Source organism: Tetrao urogallus (assembly GCF_951394365.1).
Source record: "Tetrao urogallus genome assembly, chromosome: 4".
NCBI classification, from domain to species: domain Eukaryota; kingdom Metazoa; phylum Chordata; class Aves; order Galliformes; family Phasianidae; genus Tetrao; species Tetrao urogallus.
Window position 1 is genome coordinate 11,385,554 of NC_136817.1, and position 25,932 is coordinate 11,411,485.

The following is a 25,932-nucleotide window of genomic DNA, read 5'->3' on the forward strand; positions in this document are numbered from 1 at the left end:
CCCTATGAATATTAAAAGAACTATATACAACATACCTAAGACACTGTTTGTTAGCTGGCTGCCATACATGTAACACACAGAAGAGAAACATTCAAGTTTGACAGATTTTTGAGATGAAAGGCCTTTGGGTTGGAAGCATATCAAAGACAACAGTGCAGTAGGCTGAGAATTCCTTTAGCTCAGTTCAGAACTAAGGCATTGTATGTTAAAATATATTTGGTGCAATGTTACCATCAATTTTAAAATCTAGATCACATCAAATGCTGTAATTTGTCACCCTAGTAAACATATATATCCATCTTACATCACAAACTCAAGCCTTTGTGAAAAAAATTCAAACACTAAACCTACATTGTTTTTTTCTAATCTGACATTGAGGAAAAAAATCACTAAGCCAACCAAACCGCAATCTCCGCTAAACGAAAGGATAGGAGCCCAAATTCTCATAGTTTTTACTCACCAAAATTTCATTATATCCTTGGACTTTACTAAAAGGAAACAGTAAGATTTTAGACTTCTACCTCAAATTGCCTTTTGCGTTTGAGAATTTTCAATTATCCGTTCATCCATTCATTCTATGTTTGATGTCCCCTCTGAGCATCTCCCAGTGTTGCCCTTCTCCTGTCATTCCTGTACGGCCTACCTCTAAAGTTTCGCTGGTACTGGCTGCCTTCATCTCTGCTCCTGCCAGGCGGTCCTTTCCAAGCTTCCTCATTTCTTGGGAACTGGTATCCTCCCCTAGTAGAATAGCCCCATTCCATTCTCGGCCTTCTGCCCCCTCCATAAGTCTGGCTGTAAAATTGCTTGGATCTACCACTTCTCAGCATATCGGAAACTTCATTCTCATCTTCAGAGCTCTCTTCCCTCATTCTTTGTGCCCTGTTTTCTGTCTGTAGGTTACCAGCGCTCCTGGAATCTCTAACTTTATCAGTCTTATCCTTACGACTGTGAACAGTATTTTTCAGTTCATTTTTTGGAGTTTCTGCCAACGGCAGCGTGGTGTTGGGCACCACCATTTGCCTCTCAACCCCCTGTACTTGTGTAGAGCGATTTTGCAGTCCAGCTGTTGCCTGCTTAGCAGGGGAGGCTGAAGTACAAGTTTGCTCCAACTGAGGTGCTCTAGCTGAAGCTTCTTTGGGGGCACTGCGTTCACTGCTCGCACCAGCCACAGGGAACGGTATGGCGTTTGAGCTACTGCTGCTGTTAGTCTTCTGAAGCTGTTCCACACAGTTTACTGTAGGAACTGGAGTACTGCATTCCTTAGCCACGTACATGCTTGCAGATGTGCTAGTCGTTGCCTCTTTGTCCTCAGGTGCCATGACAACATTAGGTCTTGCTACTGAATTTTCAATGAAGCCCTGAACTGGGTACCCATACCAGAAGTGAGGAAAGAAAGGAGGTGCTATTGGAACAGCACCTAGAAAGTGACCGTGTCCAAAGGATGGTTGTGGGAACATATTTTTCCCCCTCAGGGGCTCATCATAGTTTGCATGAAGGGCTTGCACTGAATTCTCCGATTCAACACGGAGCTGTCCTTGACTTTCTGACACCGGAGCTGCAGGTACGATCAGTGGCAGTGATGGCGACCTGCTGTCAACGTGTGACATTTGACCATTGGATCTGGTCTCACTCTGAATAGCAAAGTGCCTGTTTGGTTGCGCAGTCTCATTTTCAATCTGCGTCGGTGGAGCCTCCTGGAACCAAGGATTGTGTGGGTACACGGGGAGGGACACGTTTGGGTACATTCGACAAGCAGCTAAATAGGCCTGGTGCAGAGGGTACAGGTAAGAATGAGGTGCCCACATGGGACAGCTGTATGCCTGCAAGGTAAGAAGAAACAAGAACTTAAGTCTTTTGAATATGTAGACAGGTAAGCACCACCCAGGTTCTTTATCATTATGAAACATTTTATTTCCAGTGACTGCTCTTAGCTGTTAAGAATTTCTGGGCTTTCGGCATAGTGTTCTCTTTTACATTTTTCTTCCAAATACAGTTGAAATAGGGACCAGTTATGATCAGTAAGAGAACTTGGTAACACAGCTGCTGCAAGGTTCATTTAAACAAACAAACAGCAAGGCAAAGTCTGCATTTGTCAACTCTACAGTACGACCATAGATGACGAGCTGGTTAGCTCACTAACACAAACACAGAGGAAGGGAAGGGGCTTGCTACACTATGCGCATGATTTCAGTATTGTCAACACAGCTCATGAGCAACACCACTGGATGTTTTTCTAAGGCAGCGTGTCAGATACACACATTGCAGGTTTTACAGAACACCACACAAAGCTGCTGCTGGCACAAGAAAACAACACTGGAATAGGTAGGGGGTCTAGTTGTGCTATCCGTAGAAACAGTCCCTGCAGCCGACTATCCTGAAAGCCTACCCAGACCCCTTCTGAGGGGAACTAGTCAGATCAATCAGCACGAGCAGCTCAAGAGTGCAGGCATCAGTATGACAGCCTCTGGGACCAAAGCAGCGCACCTGCTGCTGAACCTGGACGGTGGTTGCCAGGTCTGCCACACAATTTGGTCACCAACTGAAGAACACAACTATTAATCTCAGTACTTTGACCAGTAGATGGTGCTGAAAGCCCAAAATGGCAGGTTATATCCTAAATAATACAAAGCACAGTTCCAAAATACACATAGGTTTTGAAGGCAAACTCTGCTTAAACACTTTAAATACATCACAGTGGCACTTGCTAGCGACTTCAGCATTTTCCAGTGAACAAAAAGACTTGCGTTAGGTATCGAGTCTATGGCTATCAAATCTAAATTCACTTGGTAACTTGTGCTGAACAACCTTAACCTGAGCAGGTGACATAGACCAGCAGTTACCTTGAAGAGTCTCCACAGGAAAAGATAAGCCAGGTATTTTTACTACAGTGCTTTTGCCAGTACACGGGCAATATCAAAGGCAGAGGAGTGTTTGTCTTCTACTACTTACTGCTTCTAGAAGAATGCATATGCAAACGCTTATTGGTTTGCCTGCAAATTTGTCAAGCACAATTTCTGCAGACTGCATATAACCATGTTTGAAGCAGATAGATCTAGCATTGTTGAACTGCAGGGTGGACACTGTTATAATTCCAGTTAATAGAAGGCAAAGCACGAAAAGTATTACAAATCTTGAGACACGTTTGAAGTGTATAGCTGCAGCAACTCATCTTCCACACTGTAATTACCACCAAACACAGAAACGTGCAAGTTTGAAGAGTTACCTTCACTCCAAGATTGAAGAAGAATCTAAGAATATTCTTATCTACAACAGAAGAACAACAATCAATGAAAACTTACATCTGATCCAAAAATTGATCCTTAACATTACATTTCAGTAGAGAAACACAAAAATTAAGTTGTTGCTTGCATGACATTGTTTGATTTATTGTTTTTATATTTTGTTTTACGAGTTTTTTCATGAGTTTCTTTTGGGCCACAGTAAAATAACTGCTACGCAACTACAGTTTAAGTTTCAGATTTAGTAGCTTACGGAACTGCGATTTATTTTTTAGAGTCAGTTCAGTAAATGCATGTCACTGTGCAGACATAGTATAATCTTTACGAGCACGTTCTGTATTTTAAGTATGCTAAAACCTGCCTCCTCTCAGACCAACAGGGAAACACTGAGCAACTCCCAACGTTTGATAACAGCAGATCTGTTAGGTTTGCTACTGCAAAGGAAGTTCTCCAAAGAAAATCCTATCAATTCACAAAACCCAAAGCCGCAGCGGGTAAAGCTAAGAACCATGAAATGGTAACAGACTTCTAGGCGTAACCACTTAAAATAACTGCAACATGAACATCCACAATATTAAGACTTATTACTCTACGCAATATTCCCTCCCACCCATTATATCCTGAAATGACAACAATTAGATCTTTGCTCCTACTGTTTGCCTGTATAAAAAGAAGTCTTTTGTTAAAAAAAAAAAAAAAAAAAAAAAAAAAAAAAGAAAACCTATTGGGGAAAAAAGGTATCAAATGTAGACCTTCCAGATTCTCACCTTTAGGTAAGTCCTCCCCACTGCTGCACAGGGAGTAAGAGGGTGCAATGGCTCTTTCTCCCTTTTCACTTAAAGGAAATCCAGGATATAGCGGATCCTGATAAGGATTCAGAGTCTGAGGCAAAGGCATTAAGGGCTGGTTAACTGCTTGTATCGACACAGGAACTCCAGCAACTGGAGCAGATGTTACCTGAGCCTGTGATACAATAGAGTCAGGTCCCGTTGCTGGGGCTGGCATCAACGAAGAAGCAGGTATTTGGGCTGGAATACCTAGAGGCAAACACACATTTCTATATCGATTACATATCGACTGCATCAGATTACAAAAGAAAGTGATAGAGGAAAATAAAGTTTAAAAGGACAGACAAAGAAAGAAACAGAAAAGGTACTCAGGAAAAGATACGTGGAAATGCAGAGTCGGTAAGTTATAGAAAACCAAAGATTTGATTAAATGTAAAGAATTGTTCTTTTCAGAAAGAAGTGAAACGGTTTTCTAGAAATAGCTCAACCCTTCCCATATTTATTTAAAAAAAAAATAAAATACGAACACCAGAAGGAAAGAGAAGCAAGAAAAAAAGGCAGGAACTGAAGCTTAAACTTGAGTTTTTGCACTTCTCTTTGAGTCTCATCATTTAACCCATTTAACAGTTAACCCACAGAGTATGAGCTGAGATAAGCTGGGCTACACAACTCCAAAACGACAGGGTCAAGTATGACAGGGTTATCATGGTAACAATAATACCATGTGAACGTGCTACGACGCCTCCAAGGATAATTTGTGCACAGGAACAACAGCGGAAAAAATACAGCACCTGAGCTAATGAACAATACTGAATTTTACCTAACGTAAATACTACTCCACGTACCAGGAAACGTGCACAGCACAAGAAAAGGCATTAAACTAGTTCTGCTACAAAGTCAGCTGAGCTTCAAAGGGATCTCAGTAGCTCCAGGCACATCAGACCCAGGGCGAGTCCGCAGCAAATCAGAAACTTAGGTGAGACACAACGCAAAACACACAACAATCTTCCATATGCTGACCCTATTCTACATTAAGCAAGTCTTAAGAACCAGCCCCCATCAAAACTCAAAGCTATCTCATTCAGGGGAAGTACAGCAAGCTGAGTACACATGCCTCTTCCACCTTCAGATAACGAGTCAAGTGATCTAAGTACACATGCTATCAAAGATCCACTAGAATTCCCCCTAGTTTTGAGCAGCAAGTAAATGGCATTCCCATAGGTGCCTATGGGATGTGAAGCTACAAGACACAAGGATTTCTTGTAGGCATTTTCAATTCAGCAAGACAGGTAAAACTAATTAGTTTTAACTCTGATATATGTTAGTATTTCTCCAAACCTGCTGGTCCGTAGGTTGTTGGCTCGCTTGGCCAAGCTGGCACAATGGCTGGTACAGAAGGCACTGTTGGAGGCAAATGCACCTCAGAAAAGACTGGTGATGGTGTAGGAGCTACACTGGGTAAGCATTCTGTCAATTTCTATAATGACAAAAAGATCACATAATTTTTTTCTAAATCAGCATTGTTGGTGAGCCCTATCATGCTTGACTGCTATAAAAAAATAGGCTTCTAGACTCAAGTACTGTCCAGACTGTCACCAGCACAAGTGCAAAATATCAATGAACAACAAATCAAGTTGCATACATAACAGAATTTGAAGTGAAAAGCATGATTAACTTACAAAATAAATACATGAAATAACCTCTTTCTCAGAAGAGAAAGGATCTATTTTTACTTTTCTATCAAGAGCAGTCCTTTCAAGTTCTTTACTTTGGATATAACAGGTTCCTAACTCTACACAGGCAATTCTAGCATTATCACCATAGAAAGGACCGCACAGTTAAAAGCCGTTATCACAACACATACATGCCTGTAACAAAGCTCTCCTTTGCCTGAAGTCTCCTGACCGGAAAACTTTGAAAGCAAACAAACACTCCTTACTTGTTCAGCAAGAGCTGGAGAATCTGTTTTTACTTGTTCCAAAGGAGACGAAGCTTTTGGACAACTCTCATCTTGACTATTCCTCTAAAGCAAAGTCAGAGAGAGACAAACACAGCTAGTCTAATAATAAGATTCGTGTTTCAAAGAAGCATTCAAAAATATTAAAGCAGGCTACACATGAAGTGGGCTAAGAATCCAGTCAGTATTACATTAGTGTAACATTTTACTCACTGGAAGGACAGCAAAGAATAAAAGCCAACAAGAGGCCACAAATCTTCCCTTCAGAGTTCATAATCTGTCAGCACAGTAGCTATTAACATCAAATCTTCTACGGTCCCAATGTATTGAAAATACAGACTGTACTAAGCAATTACAAATCTGGATTTGTAAGAGCTTGATGGCCCAGATGTGGAAACTCAGATTGTTAAGAAAGTCTGTAAGCATCTGTGACAAGGGCTGAGGAAAGCTGATGGCACAACATGCCTCAAATCTGGAAAGTATTTCACTAAAAGCTGTAAAGCAGCAGCAGCAATCACAGCTCTAAAGGCAGCTATTGATCTGATGATAATCACATATCAGAGAAGCAGTAACATTGAAAGAAAAAAATATTTGGTCTTGTCTTTGAGATTACCTCAGATGAATTTGGCTCAAGCTTCTGACTTAAGTGGATCTGCCTGGAATTTGACTCTGTAACACCAAGACATAACCTAGTAAATGAACCATGACACCATTTACGGCTATCACAAGTTAAGCCAGTTAAATTTTGTCTTTCCCAAGTTCAGCCTTCAAAACAAAACCCACCTCCATCACGTAATACTTCAGAAATCCATTTTTACTAAATATTAAGTGACCAGTTAGGGCAGTAACAGAACAGCTAGCTCAAACCTGGATTTTCAGACTTCTACAGGAGTTTTTGTTTTAAAAATCAGTGCTTGTTAACCATTTTAATGATGCCAGAGAGAAGCAGGAAAGAAAACGGAGCCGTCATCTCAGCTCAAAGTCACATCATTCGTCCTAAATTCCTCCTAATGACTTGAACCAAAGTCCTGAAAATGTCCAATCTGCATTTCCGTATGCAAATATTGAGAGAAGACACAAGTTTAGAAGGTTTCATTGGTTCCAAAGATCTAGAAAGTTTTCAGACCAATGCATAAAATTTAATTCCTTGAGCACCAGCAAATAATTAGTGCGGGAAGAGGCTGGTGAAGAACAACTCGGCTTAATCTCTTATGTATGATCTGTATAGACTATTTATGTTCTAGCTTCTGTTTCAGTCTGTTTCACACTGCTTGTCAACTAAATTCATGCACATGTGTTTGAAATTAGCTGCTAAGCAGATTTTTTTTGTTGTTTTTTTTTTAAACCTCAGTGTGTGGTACCATCATTCTAATAGACAACAGTGCAAATAAAACCAATATTGATTATAATTACTACAAATTTCCTGGTACCAACAGGAATCTCAAAATACTGAGAAGGAAGTAATTGTTTATTCCTGTACAAGTTCTCGTCTAGTTCCATAAGCAATGAATCCAAAACATCACCAAAAAAAAAAAAAAAAAAAAGGAGAGAAAAGGTGACATGGCACACACTACAACTAAATCCAACCAGAGCATCTTCTACACATATGTTCTTTTTGGCATCACATATGAAACAAGTGGTAAGGCTTTTTTTAGTAATGAAAAACAGGTAACATCAGTTCTTGTTAGATCATTTAAGAAGGTACTTGATGTTCTAACAGGAACTAAATGGCACAAGTACCATAAATAAACAACTGTGCCTTTTCCCAGAGATAAGGGAACAAAAAAAAAAAAAAGTAAGAAAAGAACAGCTTCTAAGAGAAGGCTTGAGTTGGAGTTTTATCTGGTCACAGAAGAAAAAACACCACAGAAGAAGCTAAGACCAAATTCAGTGCTCAGCCACAGCAAAACTGACCAGACAATAACTTAAGATACCACTGGCTGCATTTAGCAAAAACTGATTAACTACCTACTGGCACCTACAGCTTTCTTCTACTACTGACACATTCTTCTTCCTCACAAAAGAGGAAAAGCTTAGAGTCAGTGCCAAGAAGTTAGGGCATGTTTAAACACTTGGGGGAGGAACTCAAACAAGTTATGACTGTGTGGCAGCTCTGACATAACAGGTTTGGTTTTTCAGTGGTGGTGTTTTTTTGTGTCACCTCTTCTGCACAGACTTTTCTCCCCCTTCCATACCATCGTGCATCAATACTCCATCACACCACATGTATTATTTTTACCCTCTTTGCTTTTAATTTACTCCGGTTAAGCTCCTGGTATTTCTCCCACTAGCACTTCCTGCTATACTCATTAGCATTTCAACAGTGTCTAATTTAATTCAATAATCTAGGTTTTCATTTCCCCAATTCATCTTCCCATGTACTACAGAAACACCATCAAGGAGCTTACTTCTCTCAGCCACACTCACAAACCTCGACCTCAGCTTAGTTGAGAGCTATTACTTATAATAATTTTTTTTCTCATTACTTAAACTAAATCTTGAATAAAGCCTGAAACTCGGAATAAATGAAACAAAAACAAGACTTGATCTGTTTTTGTTTTTTTTTACCTTTATCTTTCTGCTCTTCCATTTCTGCTGTCCACTTGCTGTTTCTTTTCTCATTATTTGAGACCTTTTTTGGATTATCCACGGTTTGTGTAGCAGCCTGACAGACTGACTGATTCTAAAGACATTGACAAAAGCAGAAATGCAAATATATTTTAGAAGCTCAGTGACACTTGGCTGTCATCTGGTGTGACACTATCAGGCCTTTGTGACAGGTATATTTATTTCAGTAATATGCAGAAGAAGGGAGAAAAGCAGTCTTCATCAGTATCAGATTCATTTCGTTCATTGCTAAATTGTGCTTTACAAGTGTTCATGTAATTAACTTACACGACAAACTAGAACTGATTCTACTTGAAGAATTTCTACTTTAAATTGTATCCTTTTCTCTACAGGATCTGTTTACTCCCGGGATGCACAGAGGCTTGTGCACTTTAAAAAACCCACATCAACAGAATAATCTATTAAATCTAAAGGCTACAATCTTCCCTCAGACACCGGCACAGGCACTGAAGCCATCCTGGTTCTACTGCAGAAAAAAGAACAAGTCTAACACAAAGCATCTGCATTGCTACCACGCCAGGCAAGTTCTCAGGCTAAGAAGAAAAGTCACCTCCAAATAAAACATTTTGATGCAAACTGAATCAGAAAAAGGCACCTAGAAGTCTGTGACATAAACTGAAGCACCACAGAGCCATTTCACTGAGCTTTTTCTCAGTATTAAACTGAACTTCAGAGAACGTTTTGTCCTCGCATAAGATTTGATCCCACTATTTGAAAAAATGCAATGGGTGAATAACTGTAGGGGAGCATAAAGCACTGCAAACATCAGAGAAAAAAATCAAGACAGAAGCCCATGGCTTCAGAAGCTCCTATTTCTACTGTATTTATATGCTTAAAGAGCTATCTAATGTGGATATTAATAATGCATAAAGGAAGCTACTAATCATAGGCCTCATATGGAACGCATGTTGTAGATCTACACATTGCTATGCAGAAAGTGAATGTGAAGAAAACACCTCTAACAAAAACACAACAACACTGAATCAACAGTTACTAGTTAAGAGTTCACGGACAGGTACGGAGAATGAGTTGATCAGTTACAACAGAAAAAAAACACATACATTGGATAGGGCAGGAAAAGCTTGTTCATCCCTCTGCTGGATCTCATAAAGAGAGCGGGACTCTTCTATTGCCTGCTTCTCCCTGCGCTCCTCTGGAGACAGGCCAAAGTAGTTACAGTCTCTTCCACCATGGTTAAGATCTTCAGTTCTCTCACGGTCTGGTTTTCTATAAGGGAAAAAAATGAAACATTTCATCGAAGTATCAAACGCAACGCAAACTCATGGTTTAGAAAAGCAGAAAGCATGCAATTATACAGAACTGCACGTGTGATTCTACATATACCAAAACCCTTTCCACCTATTGCAGTTATCCATATACAAAAAATTTAAGGAAATGAAGGTGGGTTTTTTTGTGCCTTCTGAGAACTGAGCAGCCCCATAACAGCATCTACAACTGTGCCAGAGAAAAAACAGTAAGTAAAGGACATTTCTGTAAACATAGAAAATTCGTAGTTTTCAACAAGTGAAGCATCACTGCACAAAACTGACACCACTGCTGGAGCTTCCTGAACTGTTTAACTAAACCTTTCTGGATACTTTTGCATTTGGGTTAAAGGAAGAGTGCTCAAAATGCTGCACGTGGGAGTCTCCAAAGACAACCCAGCCTCATTTATTCCACAAGAAGTTACAAGAGAAGGTAGAAAAGAATAACAAAACATATCATTAAGAGTTGAGTTGTATACAAAATACAAGTCTTTAAGATAAAAGGAGAGTGGCAACAGTGAAACAGCTGCAAGACAAACCCAAAATGGCTGCTACTAACAAACACAGGCAAAAGAGTGTTCTTATTCATACTTCATGTGATCAGTTGTAATATGCAGCAGTCCTCTTTAACAGGAAGAAGCTGAGGGAAGATCTTAGCTATGCCCAAGACCTACATCCAACCAGGAAAAAAATCAACCTTCCAAGAAAAAAACTACAGTTTCAAGCACAGCTCTTCTCAGTGAAATATTGTCACTCGAGAAAAAGATACATAACAACAAAATCAAAGTAGAAGCTCACGATAGCAACAATTCTGAAACAGCTTTGGCAATGAAAAAAATCTTTTCCTATGCTTATGCATATTTATACAGACTCAAAATACTTCCTAGGAATTCAACAGCAATGTGTGCCAAGAGTGTGACAAAAGCACCTAAACAGGAACTAGCATTCCAAGAAGAGTAGCTGGAGTTCAAGATAAGGAAAATCTTATCTGTAGTTTTACCTTACAGCTTGGGAAGAATTTCTGCCTGGAGCTTTTTGCTCAGTTGAGGTCTGATGAGGTTGAGGCCCAGAACATATGAACTGATGCTGCCTGGTTCCCACAGTATGCTGAAGTCGAGGAGGTAGTGCTGACTGGGGTTTTATTGACTTGCTCTGATTCTTTGGCCCTCTGCAATCTGCGTCTGGGATAAAGAAATCAAAACATAACTCGTTATTTTTCATCTCTCTGGGACAAAACATACGACAAAGATTCCACCACAGAAAGGCAGGCATAGTCCTACCAGGCTGAGCATTCTGCCCCCACGTTGGGAAAAACTTTTTCATCTTCTTCCCTGGCACAGTGTTCCAGCCCTCCATAGGAGAGGCCTGTGGAAGAGGTTTAAGGCTCTTCAGTGACACAGAATGCCTACAAAACAAGGAAAAACAGAGGGAAAAGGAAAATATTTAAAACCAGACTTGGGAATACCATGCATTCACTAAGAACAGTGGATCTTTCCGTTTTTGATAACACTGCATTTACTGTCCTTACTTCTTTACTATTATACTCAAGCAGTAGGTAGAACTTTTTCCATTTTTCAAACGTTCCCTTGTAAGGTAATACAAATTTAGCCCGCATTCAACAGCACGCAGATGTCCTACAGTTGTTTATTTTCTTTTCCCCTGCAAACAGGAAGTACACCTCGATTCTTGTGAAGTTCTCAGTTTTCTTATAGAAGGAAATTCCATGAAATTAACGGGGGATCTTTTTCCTTCCCCTATTTACCCTGACTGCATTTCCTGTTCCCAAATGACACAGCTACACATCACACTTGCTGATTTAACATTTTTTCCACAGAAGAATCACAAAAATTACAGCAGAGCTCAAGACAGTCCGAAATAAAAACAGAAAGGACGCTCTGCCCCCACTCCCCCCTCCCCCACAAATAACCACCATCGCCAATTTTAAACAGTTTAATTTGCCCTAAGGTACAGTGAAGAGCTTCCACTTACCTAAAAAACAACTTCTTAGAAATGAGGAGGAGCAACTCAACCAACAGAGAAGTTAAGCAAACTGATGGGCCTTTTCATATAAAAAGCTTGCCAAAAAAAGCTAGCAACTGATTGTCAATCACAACAAGCAACATTTAAATAGGAAAGTGGGTATCTATTTAGAATTAGAGCCTCTGCAAGCAACACTATTAAGATTTTTTCTTAAGAAAAAAAACCATAATGCTAATACGGTCACTGACTTCTTGCACAAGCAATATACAGAATACAATGCACTAAAGAAAAAAGACTGCAGTGACAATTCCTGTACAACTGCCCTCCTTTTTTTATTTAATGTATTGTTTTCTTAAAAATGTTTCTGCAGTGCTGCGTCAAGTAAAGAAGCAGGTGCCCGTGCTGAAAACAATTCTGAGATAAGTAATGCTCTGGCACTCTTTCCCAAAAGAAATAAAGCACTTACTTTGCTCCAAGCTCTTCTACAAATACAACAACTGGCCCGTTCTCAGAGCAAACCTCTTGAATATGGGCATTATAAAATTTCCCATTATGGTCTAAGCGCACCTATGGAAAAAGAAATCGAAAAATAAATAAAAATAAAGAGCCTAAGCTCCAAAGAAGAGTAATAATAAAAATAGATCTTGTCCTCTGGGCAATAAAAGACCTGAGAAATAAGAACACATCAACCAGTAAATGCACCAAAATCCAAATCTTCAATCAACCTAAGTTCTTAAAACACACACACACACACCACAGAGAGCTTCCCGGGTACCTTTACTTTATGAAATACGGCTTTCAAAACTTCACAAAACAGTTCATAATTAGCTAGTCCATCAAGAATTTTCAGCCTTACTGAAGACACCGTCTCTCAGAATAAATCCCAAACCTTTTCCTTGTTTAAATCCAGGTAGAGAAACATCATTCACTGACCTGACTGAAATTTAGTTTCATTAAGAACATAAAGAACACCAATTATTTCAGATGTAACTTTGCTTTAAAACTCTTTCTGAAAACAAGAAAGAATTGTTCAGATGTGATAAGAGTTTTAACTGTCTTAAAAAAAAAAAAAAAAAAAAAAAAAAAAAAACAGACATTCTAGGTGCTTAAAATTTTTGTGTTAAACATAAAATAAGTTTATCAATGAATGTCTTGCTAGAGCATTTGGTTTTCCACTTGAATTAATTCAGTGAACATCACTTTTCACTGCTTCCTAAGTTCTTCTCCCCTGTGTTTACTGTCTTACTGTGTACATACAAAACAGGAGAGAGAGGTTAAATACCAGAGCTCCTTCTACTACTACTATCTCTAACTTTAAGTCCATGCCACACAGGACAACTTCAGGGTCTAAAACAGAAAATCTGTAGCCCATCCTATTAAGCAGTAAATAACCAACTGCATATCAGGCTTTCTTGCTCTAAGGCAGAGGTTGTTCTGTTGCCTGTAGGAGGAGCTTTTTCATTGTGTTTCTGGGGGTTTCTTCTGGGTGGTGGCGGTGATTTTGCTGATCAAATAATTGTTTCTTACATGACACATGCAGACGCACAAACTGCTGGCATGTGTCAAAATAATTGAGATATACATCCCAAAGGTCAACAAAGGGGGAGAACTGACATTACCGAGACATTTATGTTTTTCTCCAACTCCAATTACGTAGTACTTACTTTACATTTATCTCCAATTGAGTATTGCATGCCAGCAGCAATAGAGAAATCTTGTTTTTGCTGATCTGTAAACAGATTGGCAGTAACATATTGTTAGCTTAAATACACTAAAAGAGTGACTTTAATGATACAGTTAAACTAAAAAGCAGCAGTCCAGGCTCTCAATCCACACACTGACACATAAGAGGAAGACCACAGCCGGAAATGAAACTATGACTGCTCAAAAAAGGCTCTGCTTCCCATATCAGCTTGCAATAGATGGAACTTAGTATGCAGTTACTTACCCCATTTGGATTGGAGCCAAACATCATATTCAACATTTCTGTAAACCAGTGGATTGAGTGATTTAAGAACTTTCTTAGGCAAAAACAGAGTGGGATTTCCACTGCTCTTAAGGTGCTGTATGAAACAGAAGGAAGTGTTAAAGTGGCCAATTAAACAGAAGCTTACACTAATAGATTTTCAAATCACAGCATTAAGATTCCAAACTTAAATATGCCAAAAATACATAAAGCATAGGAAAGTGTTAAAAAATTAATTCAAACGGTGTTCTTTTAACCATACCAGAACCAAATTAAGAAATAAACAGCAATACCAAATAGATTTTAAAATAGTACACGTTTGTACAAGTAGAAAATCAAGATTATATCATGAACATGACCAAAAAACCCCAACAAATCAGAATACAAGTTAACAGGAGAAAAAGAAATCTTAAATAAATACCTTGTTGCCAGAAATAGACTTCAATCCATTCACATCAACAATCGTTGTAGCTTTACTTCTGCAGAAGAAGAAAAGGAACAGTGACAGTATATTATTAGTAAGGACTAAGCAAGAAATGTCTCTGAAGCTGAGAAAAATACTGAGGCTACCATTCTCTTCATATTTTTCTGCACTAAACATGGCGTGCAACATCTTTGTTTCTTAAGATTAAAAAGCTAAGTCTAAAATAAGATTTACATTTCTATACCACAAGGCTAAAACTAAGAGTTCATTTTTGAAGTTCCAAGTCTCAGGAAGCCTATCTTACACTAAGACACTTAGCTATTAGTTTAAATAAAAAAGAAAGATGAAGGTTGCAAGGGAAAAAATTTCCTCTAAAACATTGCAGTTACATCAGAAAAACAGAGCAAAAGAGACCGTCAGAAATAAATGATGTCATAAATCATTAGTTAACCAGGATCAGACACTCTAACTTACTCTATTTTTCTACCCTGACATTAATGGAAGTTTTAGACAACTGTCAGCATTAACTCCTCCCACGACAGGACAGCTGCTTACATTTAAAACAGTGTAACTGACAAATTAACACTTATAAAATGAAAAAGAACTTCCAAAAAACTAGGTGAGTCAACAAGATAAAGTAAACTTTAAGACAAGCAAAAAAAAAACCCTTAAGACTTCATACATAGGGCAAAATGTTTCTAATTGAGACTAAGCAGATCAAGATTCACAGAAATTAGGTCTTGCATCAACAACATCAAGTGAGGTAGTCTCAAGTGAGCACATGACATCCACTTATAAATGTACTACAGAGGTTAGCAGCATATTTGCTTAAGAATCCCAATGATAGAGGATAACATCCCTGTACACGAAGCTCAGGAAAGCTCTAGCATCAGAAAGGAATGGAAAAACTTTCCACACCAACATTTAGCTACAAAAACTGTTCCTCTACAAAGAAATATGTTGTATTTTATGTGGAAACATTCCCTATTTTTCTGCCCTTCTCCCCCCTTCACTAAGAAGAAAGAAAACTAATGTCTTCCCCAAGACTTGGTATTCTCTGTGTCAATTTCCATCAGCACCACAGCATCACAGGGGCTTCTGGAGATCAACAAGTGCACCCCTCTGCTAAAGAAAGATTCCCTACATTACTAGTAGGAGAGCGAGGCAACTAATTCTCACGGAGTTTACCGCACCACACTGGCATGCTGACAATCCTCCCCAGGAATTATTCTGCTTTAAACAGGAAGAGGGACATGTTCCTATGGCAGTTCTCCTATATGCAATGAGACCTAAAGGTAGACTGCAGGAAATACAGACTAACTAGGTCCTTAGTTACAGTAAAGACCAGATACGCAATTCTTTCATAGTTCTAACCCTTCCTCTTTGTTTCTCCTCGTTAATTCTTAAATGTTTTCAACCCTGTTGAGTTCTGCTACACACAAGAAATTCAGAAGATTTCTTTAACATGTACTGTGTCCACATGCATGTTACAGCAAGTTCTAAATTCATTTACCTGTAGCTGTCATCCTCTGAATCTGAAGCAGAAAATTCACTGCTACCATTATTTTCCTCTGTCACACCAACAGCACTAAGTTCTTCTATAATTTTCTTTACATCTGTACCAAATACCTTCTCATACAGCAATTCATAAAGAAGAGCTGGGGAAGGGGACAAGAAAGTGGTAGAACAAGATCAGTTATGAGGTAAATGAAGTTTTACACCACCACTACACAGGAGTCTGAAGTCACTGCGATGAAAACAAGCATTTCTGAAGCATTAACTGAAACAGTGAAGTTGTTACAAGTCAAAACAGCAGTAGCTACTGTAGTTTAACAAGTATGCACTAAGCTACTAACAAGCAGTTCTCCTGACAGGCAAACTGGGTCTTAGTCTTGCAACTCTGTATATGGGCAGGAATTTCAAAAAGCATAGAAATTCCTGTATGGGAGGCCAAGGGACCCACTGAAGCTGGCTGGAACTTCTGGGCATTACTCCACTCTGGTAAGAAAAACAGTAACTCAAGTAGACAGTTATCTATTCATAGTCAACTCCCATGATGTCCGTAGAAGTTACACATACAAGGATAATTTTTAAGTAAACAACTAGTTCACTAACATCATCTGAAATACAAAATTAAAACCTAAATGCTGACCAAAGACAATTCAATAGACTATAAATCAGTACACCACGATTTTCTGTTCATATCAGAGCACCCGGATAAAGAGAGGCAGGTAAGTCTTCCCCTCTGGGTAGTTAATTTGCAATCATGAATAAAGAACTAAGGCATAGGAAGAATCATACAATCACTGACAATCCAAATGGAAAATTAAGCTCCAAGAGAATGATAATTCCATAATAAGCTCCAAGAGAATGATAATAAACATTCAGACAGGGCCTTTTCCCTTTAACTGAAACCTGGATTATCATTTCCAGTAAAAATGTGTGCTTTTAGCTAACCAACATAATACTTACACTGGCACAGAGCAGCCCTTTCTGAATACTCTATGGGATAAACAATATCATAGTGGTTTCCGTTTGAGAAGCATAGCAATACCTGCAAAAAATAAAAATGCACATGTTTTTAGGTAAATGAAGGATCACTCGATTCTTCATATCAACAGTACCTTTAAACTCAAATCAATGTCTCATTATATTTCAGGATCTTAAAATAACAACAAAACAATCCAAAAGTTTAGTGGATGTCTTTTAAATAAAAGAAAGTTGGCTGAAAGTCAAAAAAAAAGGCCAACATAACTATGAGTCGGCATCAGTCGTAAATTGATTTTTACAGTTTTAAGCTACTAAGATGATGCACCACACACCAAATACAGTGCAGCTAAATTCAAATGAGGCACATATACTAACAGAATCGTTGTCTTAAATAGGCACAGAAGAAATGGTTCAAATTGATTTATCTCAGTATTTGTGTTGACTAATAAAACTCATGTTATATTACTTGTTAATTAAAGTAGCCTTCATTCTGATTTCACTAAGCACGTATACACACACAAAAAAATATTAGTGTTATTTTAACCTTATCAGAAAAGCCATTTTCAGTCACGTGTGAAGGAGAAGCATTTGGTTCCCGATATATTATGAAATCTTTCCTGAGGGGAGGAAAAAAAACTATGTAAGATTTCATCTAACAATCAATAAGAACAGGAATATTCAAGTCAACTACAAAGGATATCTATAACAGCAAAAAATACCTATTAGAAAAGAATACTGAAGATGAGTGGACCTTTCACTGGACCAAAAAGGACTTCTGTAATGCATTTGCTCTCTCAGGAGAGATTCAGACAGAAAATATTTATATTTGACGATTCCAGTCCTAGTCTTACTCTCCAAGGGAAATTTTTGTGCAATACTTCATCCCCTGTGATGCACCACAGCTTTCCGTCAGAGACACAGGAGCCTGTGGTACACTTTACTCTTAGCTAATAACATCACAGAAGAGATTTAACATGGATGCAATTATTAACGACTCGAGTAAGTTCTTAATTTTAGCCATTTCTACCCCTTACCCAGCACAAACGCTTCAACTTACTGCTCTTTTTCTCTTTTTCTGAAGTAGCAGTGAAATCTTTTATCAATTCCATCTTACCAATGTTGTCACACGACAGTTGTGACATAATTCCTTTTTGATTGTTATGTTATTAAAATGATTTATGCACCGTTCTGAACATATTTGCGTCTTCTTCCATTTGCCTCGATTTGGGGCATAGCACACCATCCCTATAGTCTTCCTATAACCAGTAAATTGCAGGTTGGTGCATTGCTGGCAGATACTCATCATGAAGCACAGCAGCCCAACACGCTGTCACAAAATGGGTTTAGAGAGCTTTTTTTCTGTCCTAAGCCATGATTGCTTTCCAAGGGGAAATAACTGCTTCATTATCCTTTCAATGATTAAAAATACAAATGAGCTGCTGGGCTTTGACAATATAACGTAGAATTTACATTATGCTGCATTTAGAATTTAAATTCTATATTTAAAATTGTTTTTACAGTCTATTTAACTAGAAAGCATAATGAAGTGGAAATCAAGTGACAAGGGAAAATTCACAACTGATATTGACTTGATACTTGCTCTCCTACTATAAAGCAATCTCTGTCACGTCCCAAGATTTAATTGTTCTTTCATCCAGTCCTTCCTTTGCTCAGCAACCCATCACCTCCTTCAACAACATCTCCTCTCACAAAAACTTAAGTGTAATTAATCTTGCAAAAAGACTATGTATATTCACACATGTAGTTTTTGGACCTAGGGGAAAAAAAAAAAGGCATGCCTTTGTACCTCACCTGAAGAACAGCAATTCCAAGGGGAAAATAATATCAAAGCTCAGAGAGCCACCCGCCTCAGAGAAGCGACTAAAATTTAGAACATAACCAAAGCAGTGCTGTGACAGATCTGAGGAATGGAAAAGAAGCCAAACCTATCGATACTGCACTTCTACCTGCGCTATACAAGTGTGAAACTCTCTCCCTTTTCCACCTGGCGTGGAATAGGAAACTTGCACTTCTGCTTTCCTTCCATCTGCCAGCATGCAGTAGAAGAGGAGACTCTTTCACTTGCCCTCCATCACCTTTTCTGCATTCCTAGAGCTTCTAAGCTGCCTTTTCAATGGAAGCCAGTCTTCCCAAAACAAAGCGCAGCAGTCTCACACACAGTACAAGCAAAGATACATTTTTGGGCAATTTCCTGCTCACTTAAGTATCTTAAAGTAATATTTAACTCCTTTGCTTCTTCTCTCATCAACCATCTCATCAAGAGTCAAAGTACAAAAGCGTCATTAATTTACAGTTAGGATTCTGAAATAATGAATTTTCTAACTGGTTTATGAACAGCTATAAGATATTGTACATTGCTCTCTTCCTTGCATGGAAATTACAGAGAAGTTACAGATATTCAGCATATTGTTTTACTCACAAAATAGCCTATATTTTTCTTATTTAAAGGTTAACATGCAAGATATTATTTACTTAAAACTTTAGCACCTGGAAAACTGCTCTTCACCAACAGGAGCATTTACCTTGACACAAATACTAAAACATTTAAGTTCAACTCAGGCTACGGTTGCCCTATTTTGCCTACCCTGATACAGTGGAAAAAGGAAAATCTACAGAGATGAGAATAAAAGATGCCACGTGAACTTGGAAGTCATATCCAGCTGCACGCTGGGGGAGGTATCAGAATGGCTTTCTAACATATAGCCTACGATACTCATTCCATCAAGCCACTACAGAGCATCCGAACTGAAGCAAGTAAGAAAAGGGTGCATATCACAGCTTAGTAATAGGGTTACTATCAAACCTTCATGAGAAATAGGGACAAATGTAGTTTTAACAGACAAGATGATAGACAAAGGTAACAAAAATACAAACAGCATGACACCACCCACAATTACATCACACAGGTGACATGGATGACATTAATACAAACTGTTACTCAAACTCCAGGCTAAACGTCGTTTTAAAAGCTCACTTCTCAATTCCTCTTTAATACCTTGCCAGCTGCAGTTTTCCAAGCATATTTGTAATTTTCTGGACAACTAAGATGTAACAAACAATTCCACCTTTGGTATTCCAACTGAGTAACTAAAGCAACTGAACTGACATCAATAAAACACACTTAAGGGTTGTCTTACTTGTACATAAGTGAAAGGGCACTTATTTCTACTTGTCCAACCCATTCCTGTATTGGAGAAAAAAAAGAAAAAAATAAGAAAATTAAGCCCAGTCAAATACACAAATATTACACCTCTTCCTGAGTAAATAAACAGGTAATTATTGTCAAATATAAATCCACTGACACTGAGTCTGGAGTTCAACCGAGGTAATTTGATTGCATTCAAAGATCTTTTGAAATAACAGTTGCCCCAGTAAGGCTCCAAGGCAGAAACTGGAGGCCTTTTTTTCCAAACTAGAAACTGATCTGTGTGAAACCTGAGAACTTAAAACAATGGAAAATAGCATAATCTATCATTTGGTACAGCATATAGCCTCGTTACCCAAGCAACAATGCTATATGATTAAAAACCCTTGGAAAAGCAAAGACAAAAGAATAGGTTAAACATCTATTTTACTCTCTTCTTCCATATGTTCTCAAAGTCAAAAAAAAAAAGTTTAAAAAAAAGACTCATCTGATGAGCTGTCTTCACTAGGAATGTTGTAGTAGCAGGGAAAAAAAAAAACCAACATGCTTTTATTTTGGCACGGAATACATGTAAACACACTTTGCAAAATCCACAAAGTTCTTCAGTTTCCTTCCTATATGTTGTACTAGATTGTTCTCTTTTTTCCTCACATTATACAAGCTGTTATCTCTTTAACTTTAAAAATTAAATCAATTGTGCACCACATCAGCTGTCTTTTCACCACCTAAATCTTCACAGTTTTACTCAAGGCAGGCTTAAAGAAAAAGCTGATTGTGCTGCTTCTTGCGTTTTTGTTGTTGTTGTTGTTTTTTGTTTTAGAGGCTTCCAGAATTTGAATACAATTTGGGGAAACAAAACATTAAATGGAAGCAAAAAAAAATCTCCCAAATATGTACTCTTTCGTAAAGCATAAAATATGTATGCACACAGGTCACTGCCAGAAGTAATGCCTCCTATTCACTTCCATGGAAGCTGTAAGAGGTACAAAGAGCACAGTAACACTAAGCTAGAGCAAAATCTCAGGTATAAAATATACTTCTCAACACAGTCCCCACCATGAGCTATGCACTTCCACCAGCGATAGACAATTCTGCACTGTATTCTGCACTTGTAAAAATCGGCACCAGCAAAGGTGCCCCACCATCATCACCGCTGAAACACACCACCCACCCCCTCACTGCGCTCACATCCCCTGTTTGGTCATAAACATTCAGCAAGCACTGCTCAATGTCAATGGGTGCCATTTTCCCTGCATGGAGGAATTCAAAGACAGCCTTTGGCTTCGTACCCACTTCCATGTCAGACGCCATTTTGCCTGCCCCTCTGCTGCCATCTGTCACAGAGCAACAGCACGGAATGGGGTACTGGAGGGAAGGTTCAACCTTACTCCCAGACCACCAACGTCTGCAACGTCATGGGCCAACATAATAAAATGAGGCACTACCCTCAGGGCAGCCCTCACATAATCAAAAAACACATATTCAAAAAAATCCCTTAAGCTCAGTCCAAAATATTTGCAACAAAACCATCCCAAATACCAATAAAGATAAGAACTACTTTCTTTTATAAGCCAAGATTACCATACCTGTGGATTTTCCAAACATTTTAAATATTCTTCAAATGGCCCCTCTATGAACTGTATTGGAAAAAAAAGGTTAATTTTAGTAGTGCAGCATATGGATTCCCCCAACCTAAGGCTAACTGCACCAATGGCAACACACCACAGGAAACTTACAAGAACCCAGCCCACAAAGCACTCACAATCACATAGAATTACGTAGTGATAAAAGGAGGGGAAAAAAAGTCAAACACACGTCTGCGATCTAGGAGACAGTCACATGAACAGTGTCTGGAGATCTCACACAGTGAAAACAAAAACAAACAAACAAGAAAACCCAGCAGCCAAAGAAGAATCCAGTAGAAAAGACGCTGTCAAATAGATGTTTATGGCACGCACAGCATCACAAACCAGAGTACACGTGAGCTGATTCAAGTATCTTGTAAGAAACTGGCAGCAATCAGACAGAAACGGGGTCACATTTTCTGTAGCACCTGTACATCAGGCAGGCAAATCAAGAAGTTTTTCCCTTTTTTTGTATCACTTCAAAAAAAGTGCTCTTACTTCCAGTGTAAGAACGCAAAAAAACAGACAAGCCTGTAAGCAATAAGCTAAGAATATAATCCCCCAGCTGTGCTTCACGTGCACAGAGAGCAAAATTACATTTGTCAACACTACGGAGAGAAATGCTGCAGAAACAGAGAAGCATTAACTTCCACCATCCAGCCACACTGGCCAGCAGAACAGCTATAGTTTAAAACTGCTATTGACAGTCAATCTGCTTAATTGAGCTGAACTTTAGACCCAGGAGCTAAAAATAAACTAGTCCCCATTGTGAACTAAAGATCCAGGCAAACTAGCCTCTCTGCCTATACAGATTAAGAAGCAAGGTGATAAGAAAAATGGAACGGAATTGTGATATTCAAGTTCTGCTTTTGCAATTTTGAACCAGACTTGACAGTACGGTTCATAAAAACCATCAAAAAGCCTGGCTAACATTTTTAATTTATCTGAAACAAACAGATATGAAGTAAAAGATCCATGAAACAGGAGCATCAACAGTAGTTGTTAGGTGTGTTGAAACAAAATGACCTAATGATAATGCATAAAGGAAAAAAGGAAGAGCACCAGAAGTTCTGATAGAAAACAGAAGAGGTTAAAAAAAAAAAAAAAAAAAAAAAAAGAGTGAAGAGAAGACAGAAGCAATCAGTGACAGACCTGAAGAGAAGATGAGGATGAAATGGAAGACTGAGTACAGTCACCTGAAACTTTGGTTATTGCAGGACTAATGCAAGAGAGGCAGAAAGTGAAGGTAAAATGCTTACAATAGGTAGGGAGGAATTTCACTGAGGAGCACCAATAAGCGTTCAGTAGCACTTAACCACTAAGGCACAAGATGAGGGAAGTCACAGAAACATGGGGAAAGAGGAATATATTTTTAAGAGAAAAACAGTGAACAATAACAGCATTTCATAGACAGAAAGCAAAGCGTACAATATGGGAAGCCAAGGATATCAGCAGAGCTGTAGCGAGGTATCTGAGGGAACACGAACACTAGGAAACAAGAACAGATAAAAAATACCCCAACATTGTACAGGAAACACCTATTTTGAAAAGCACAATTTCGTTTTTCTTCCCCAAGAAGCTTTTCAGAAGAACCACTGAGGTGGTTAGAGGAGATCACATCACTTGGGTCAAGTTGGAGGAAAAAACCTAAAGCAGTGAGATCCTGCACACAGGGACACTAAAAGCTGGGAGGAGAAGGACAAAAACAGCAAAAGCAGCTAGGGTTGAAAATGAAGTTACTCAACTGAAATGACATAAGTGGGGAGGAGAAACATGCATTTACAGTCAAGAAAGACTGCATTTTGAAAAACTTCACAATACCACATGGAAACAAGTTTAAAGAAGCAGTTTTGGAACAGAAGGATCAAACAATCAGCAGAAATGGCAGAAAAAAGGAAAAGTAGGAAGAAGGATCTAAGAGTTGCAAAGTCAGGAGAGGGACTGGACATCAACAAATCCAATTGTCCTGGCAAACACCAACAGGTGAGTCAGCATCACATCCTCTTGGAGAGATTCACTCTAATTTGCTTAAATCCTCCCTGACCATTTCCACATCACTAACAGGGATCATTTACACTTGAGTACAGGGCATTTTGCCAGAAATTACAGCATATATACACACTCATCCCTTTTTCCTCTCTGAGCAATGTGCATCAAAGACAGCTTTCTTAGTGGTGTCTGGGTGATTTTTAACAGAGAAAAAGAGAGGCAAGCAATAATCCCCTAGTAAGAAACGCTCCTACTATGGCTACCCTCAAAACCAGTTAGATAGCATTACACTAAAATATAAAAAGAAGCACCACTGTTTATTACTATTGTTTTATGAGGAACTAAAAATTTTAAGAGGAACTAAAAATAGATTTCACAACTGTAGCATTGATGACACTGGCCAAATATACACCATTATCTGTATGTCGTTATTTTATATCCAGGGCCGACAGAGCTTTTTGTTACAGATGTTTAGGAAAGGGGTGGGGGAATCACTATGGCAACGTATAATAAACTGTAGACTTGGAAACAAAACCCACCAGCCTCATCACACAAATGGCTCATATGCTATAAAAGCAATTAATTAGCACAGCAAGAATATTTTGGGATTTTTATAAACTTAGACATCATTCCAAAATAAAATTCAGATTTTAGTCTGCTGCAGACTGCAGAGTTTAAAAAGCTTTACTTTGTTTTGTTTCTTTAAAGGAACACTGGGGTTTCCACTCTCCCACTCACATCTGCTCAGCCCAAGCAGTACACAGGTCTTTCTCCAGGTTTCAGAAAACAAGTTACTACCACATATATGCCAGCTAAGGAAAGGCACTCATTTTAAAAAGCATCAACTAGTATACAGCTACAGTCAATACTCTCAAACAATATTGTTAAGAAAAAAGAATCAGGGAAGATTTTTACTAAATGCTCACGAACGAACCAGAAATACTTACTGCTTCAAACTTCTCCCTGTGTTTCCGAAGATAGTCTACACAAGCCATCCTAACATCAACGTGCCGAGACTGAGAGTGTAACACCTACCAAAGGGAGAAAACAAAACAAGTGAGACCAGTGCTTTTGATTTTTGGTAACTGTCCGTAAATAATTAGTGACTCAATCCTACATACAGGCTTAGAGATATTCTAGTTTTAGCTTGAAGAACATTTCAAACGTTTAGATATTCAGTAACAATATCTCAACTACGTATCCAAAATTAAGTAAATGCAGAATTCAAGTATTCATTAAATTTAAATGTTCAATCATGTGTGGACTCACTAAGTGAAAGGAGTAGCATTTGTTGTCATCGTTCATCTGAAGCAAGGAATTCAATTAGTCAAAAAGTGAACTGCGTATAATTAGCTCAGGCATTTCGGCTTCTCTCTGAGAGCAAAGCACCACAGCTCCCACTGCTGTTTGTTTGTATTTAAGACAAGATGACGCCGTCGCTTTTTTCTTTAACAGAAACACGAAACGGGGGGGAAGGGAACGCAACAGGAAGAAGCAAAGCTAAATTACTCACAGGGCTTTTGAACTCCTTCCACTCAGCTCATTCTCCTGCAGTCCCAATACAAGGCAGCTGCGCCCAAATGCTGCAATCTGACAAACGCTCCGTGGCAGCAGTAAGGGGTCAAAGCTTACAGAGTAACACGTGCTGCGCACACGCAGCACTTCTCTCCCCCCACCAACACAGCGGTATTTTTTTCTCCCTCGGCGCTTAGCCTACGCTTGTCCGTATTTTAGAAAACATACGTTCACGTGCAACAGCTTTCTTTAAGCAACTAGTTACCTGCTCCGCCACAGCCCTGAAGAGACACGATCCATCCTTGGCAACCTTCTTCCTGTACAAGCCCTGAGATCTCAAGTAGCAGTCCATGGACGCGGCCGCGGGAGCGTCCGTGCCGCCGGCGGAGCGGCTCTGCTCGCCGCCGCCGGGCTTAGCCGCCGCCTCCATGTTCAGTGGTGCGCGCCGCGGGGACAGCCTGCGCGCCTCCTAGCCCCACATGGCAGCCCGAGCGCCGCGGAAGGGCAGCAGCAGCCGGCGGGGCCCAGGGGCGCCGGCGCGCAGACACCCGAAGGAACAGCGGCGAGAGGAAGCGCAGCCGCCGGCCCCGCGTTAGCAACCCGCATGTGGGAGCCGCGGAGAGAAACGGGAAAGTTTCACGGCGGGGTCGGACCGCGGGCCGCGGGCACGGCGCGGCGTCTGGATCCCGGTCCGGCTTCTCCTGTAGCGACGACTCCCGGCGGTCCCGCGGATCCGGAGCGCAGCCGGCCTGCGGGACGGAAAACAAAAGAGAAAGGACATGTGCGAGGAGGGAAGGCGGAGGGGAGGTGGGGGGAGCGCAGCCTGGAGTTTATTTTCACTTTCAGCCCGGGCGCTGCTGGGAGCGGTAGTCTCGGAGGAGGAGCGGGCGCAGCCCGGCC

The 25,932-nt window shown here is 39.5% G+C and overlaps 1 protein-coding gene across 1 annotated transcript; it reads right to left on the bottom strand.

Annotated features, from left to right (window-relative positions):
• Positions 1-575: 575 nt before the first annotated feature.
• On the bottom strand, positions 576-25,462 carry OTUD4 (OTU deubiquitinase 4; the record flags this gene model as incomplete). The annotated part of the gene is made up of 21 exons (XM_079534648.1): positions 576-1,820; positions 3,224-3,264; positions 4,007-4,276; positions 5,366-5,504; positions 5,967-6,050; positions 6,598-6,653; positions 8,553-8,667; positions 9,674-9,839; positions 10,878-11,058; positions 11,158-11,282; positions 12,324-12,424; positions 13,522-13,586; positions 13,806-13,920; positions 14,245-14,302; positions 15,761-15,905; positions 16,720-16,801; positions 17,282-17,354; positions 19,896-19,942; positions 21,490-21,540; positions 24,465-24,548; positions 25,298-25,462. The coding sequence occupies 21 exons, from the start codon at positions 25,460-25,462 to the stop codon at positions 576-578; spliced, it is 3,408 nt and encodes a 1,135-aa protein (XP_079390774.1).
• Positions 25,463-25,932: the final 470 nt, after the last annotated feature.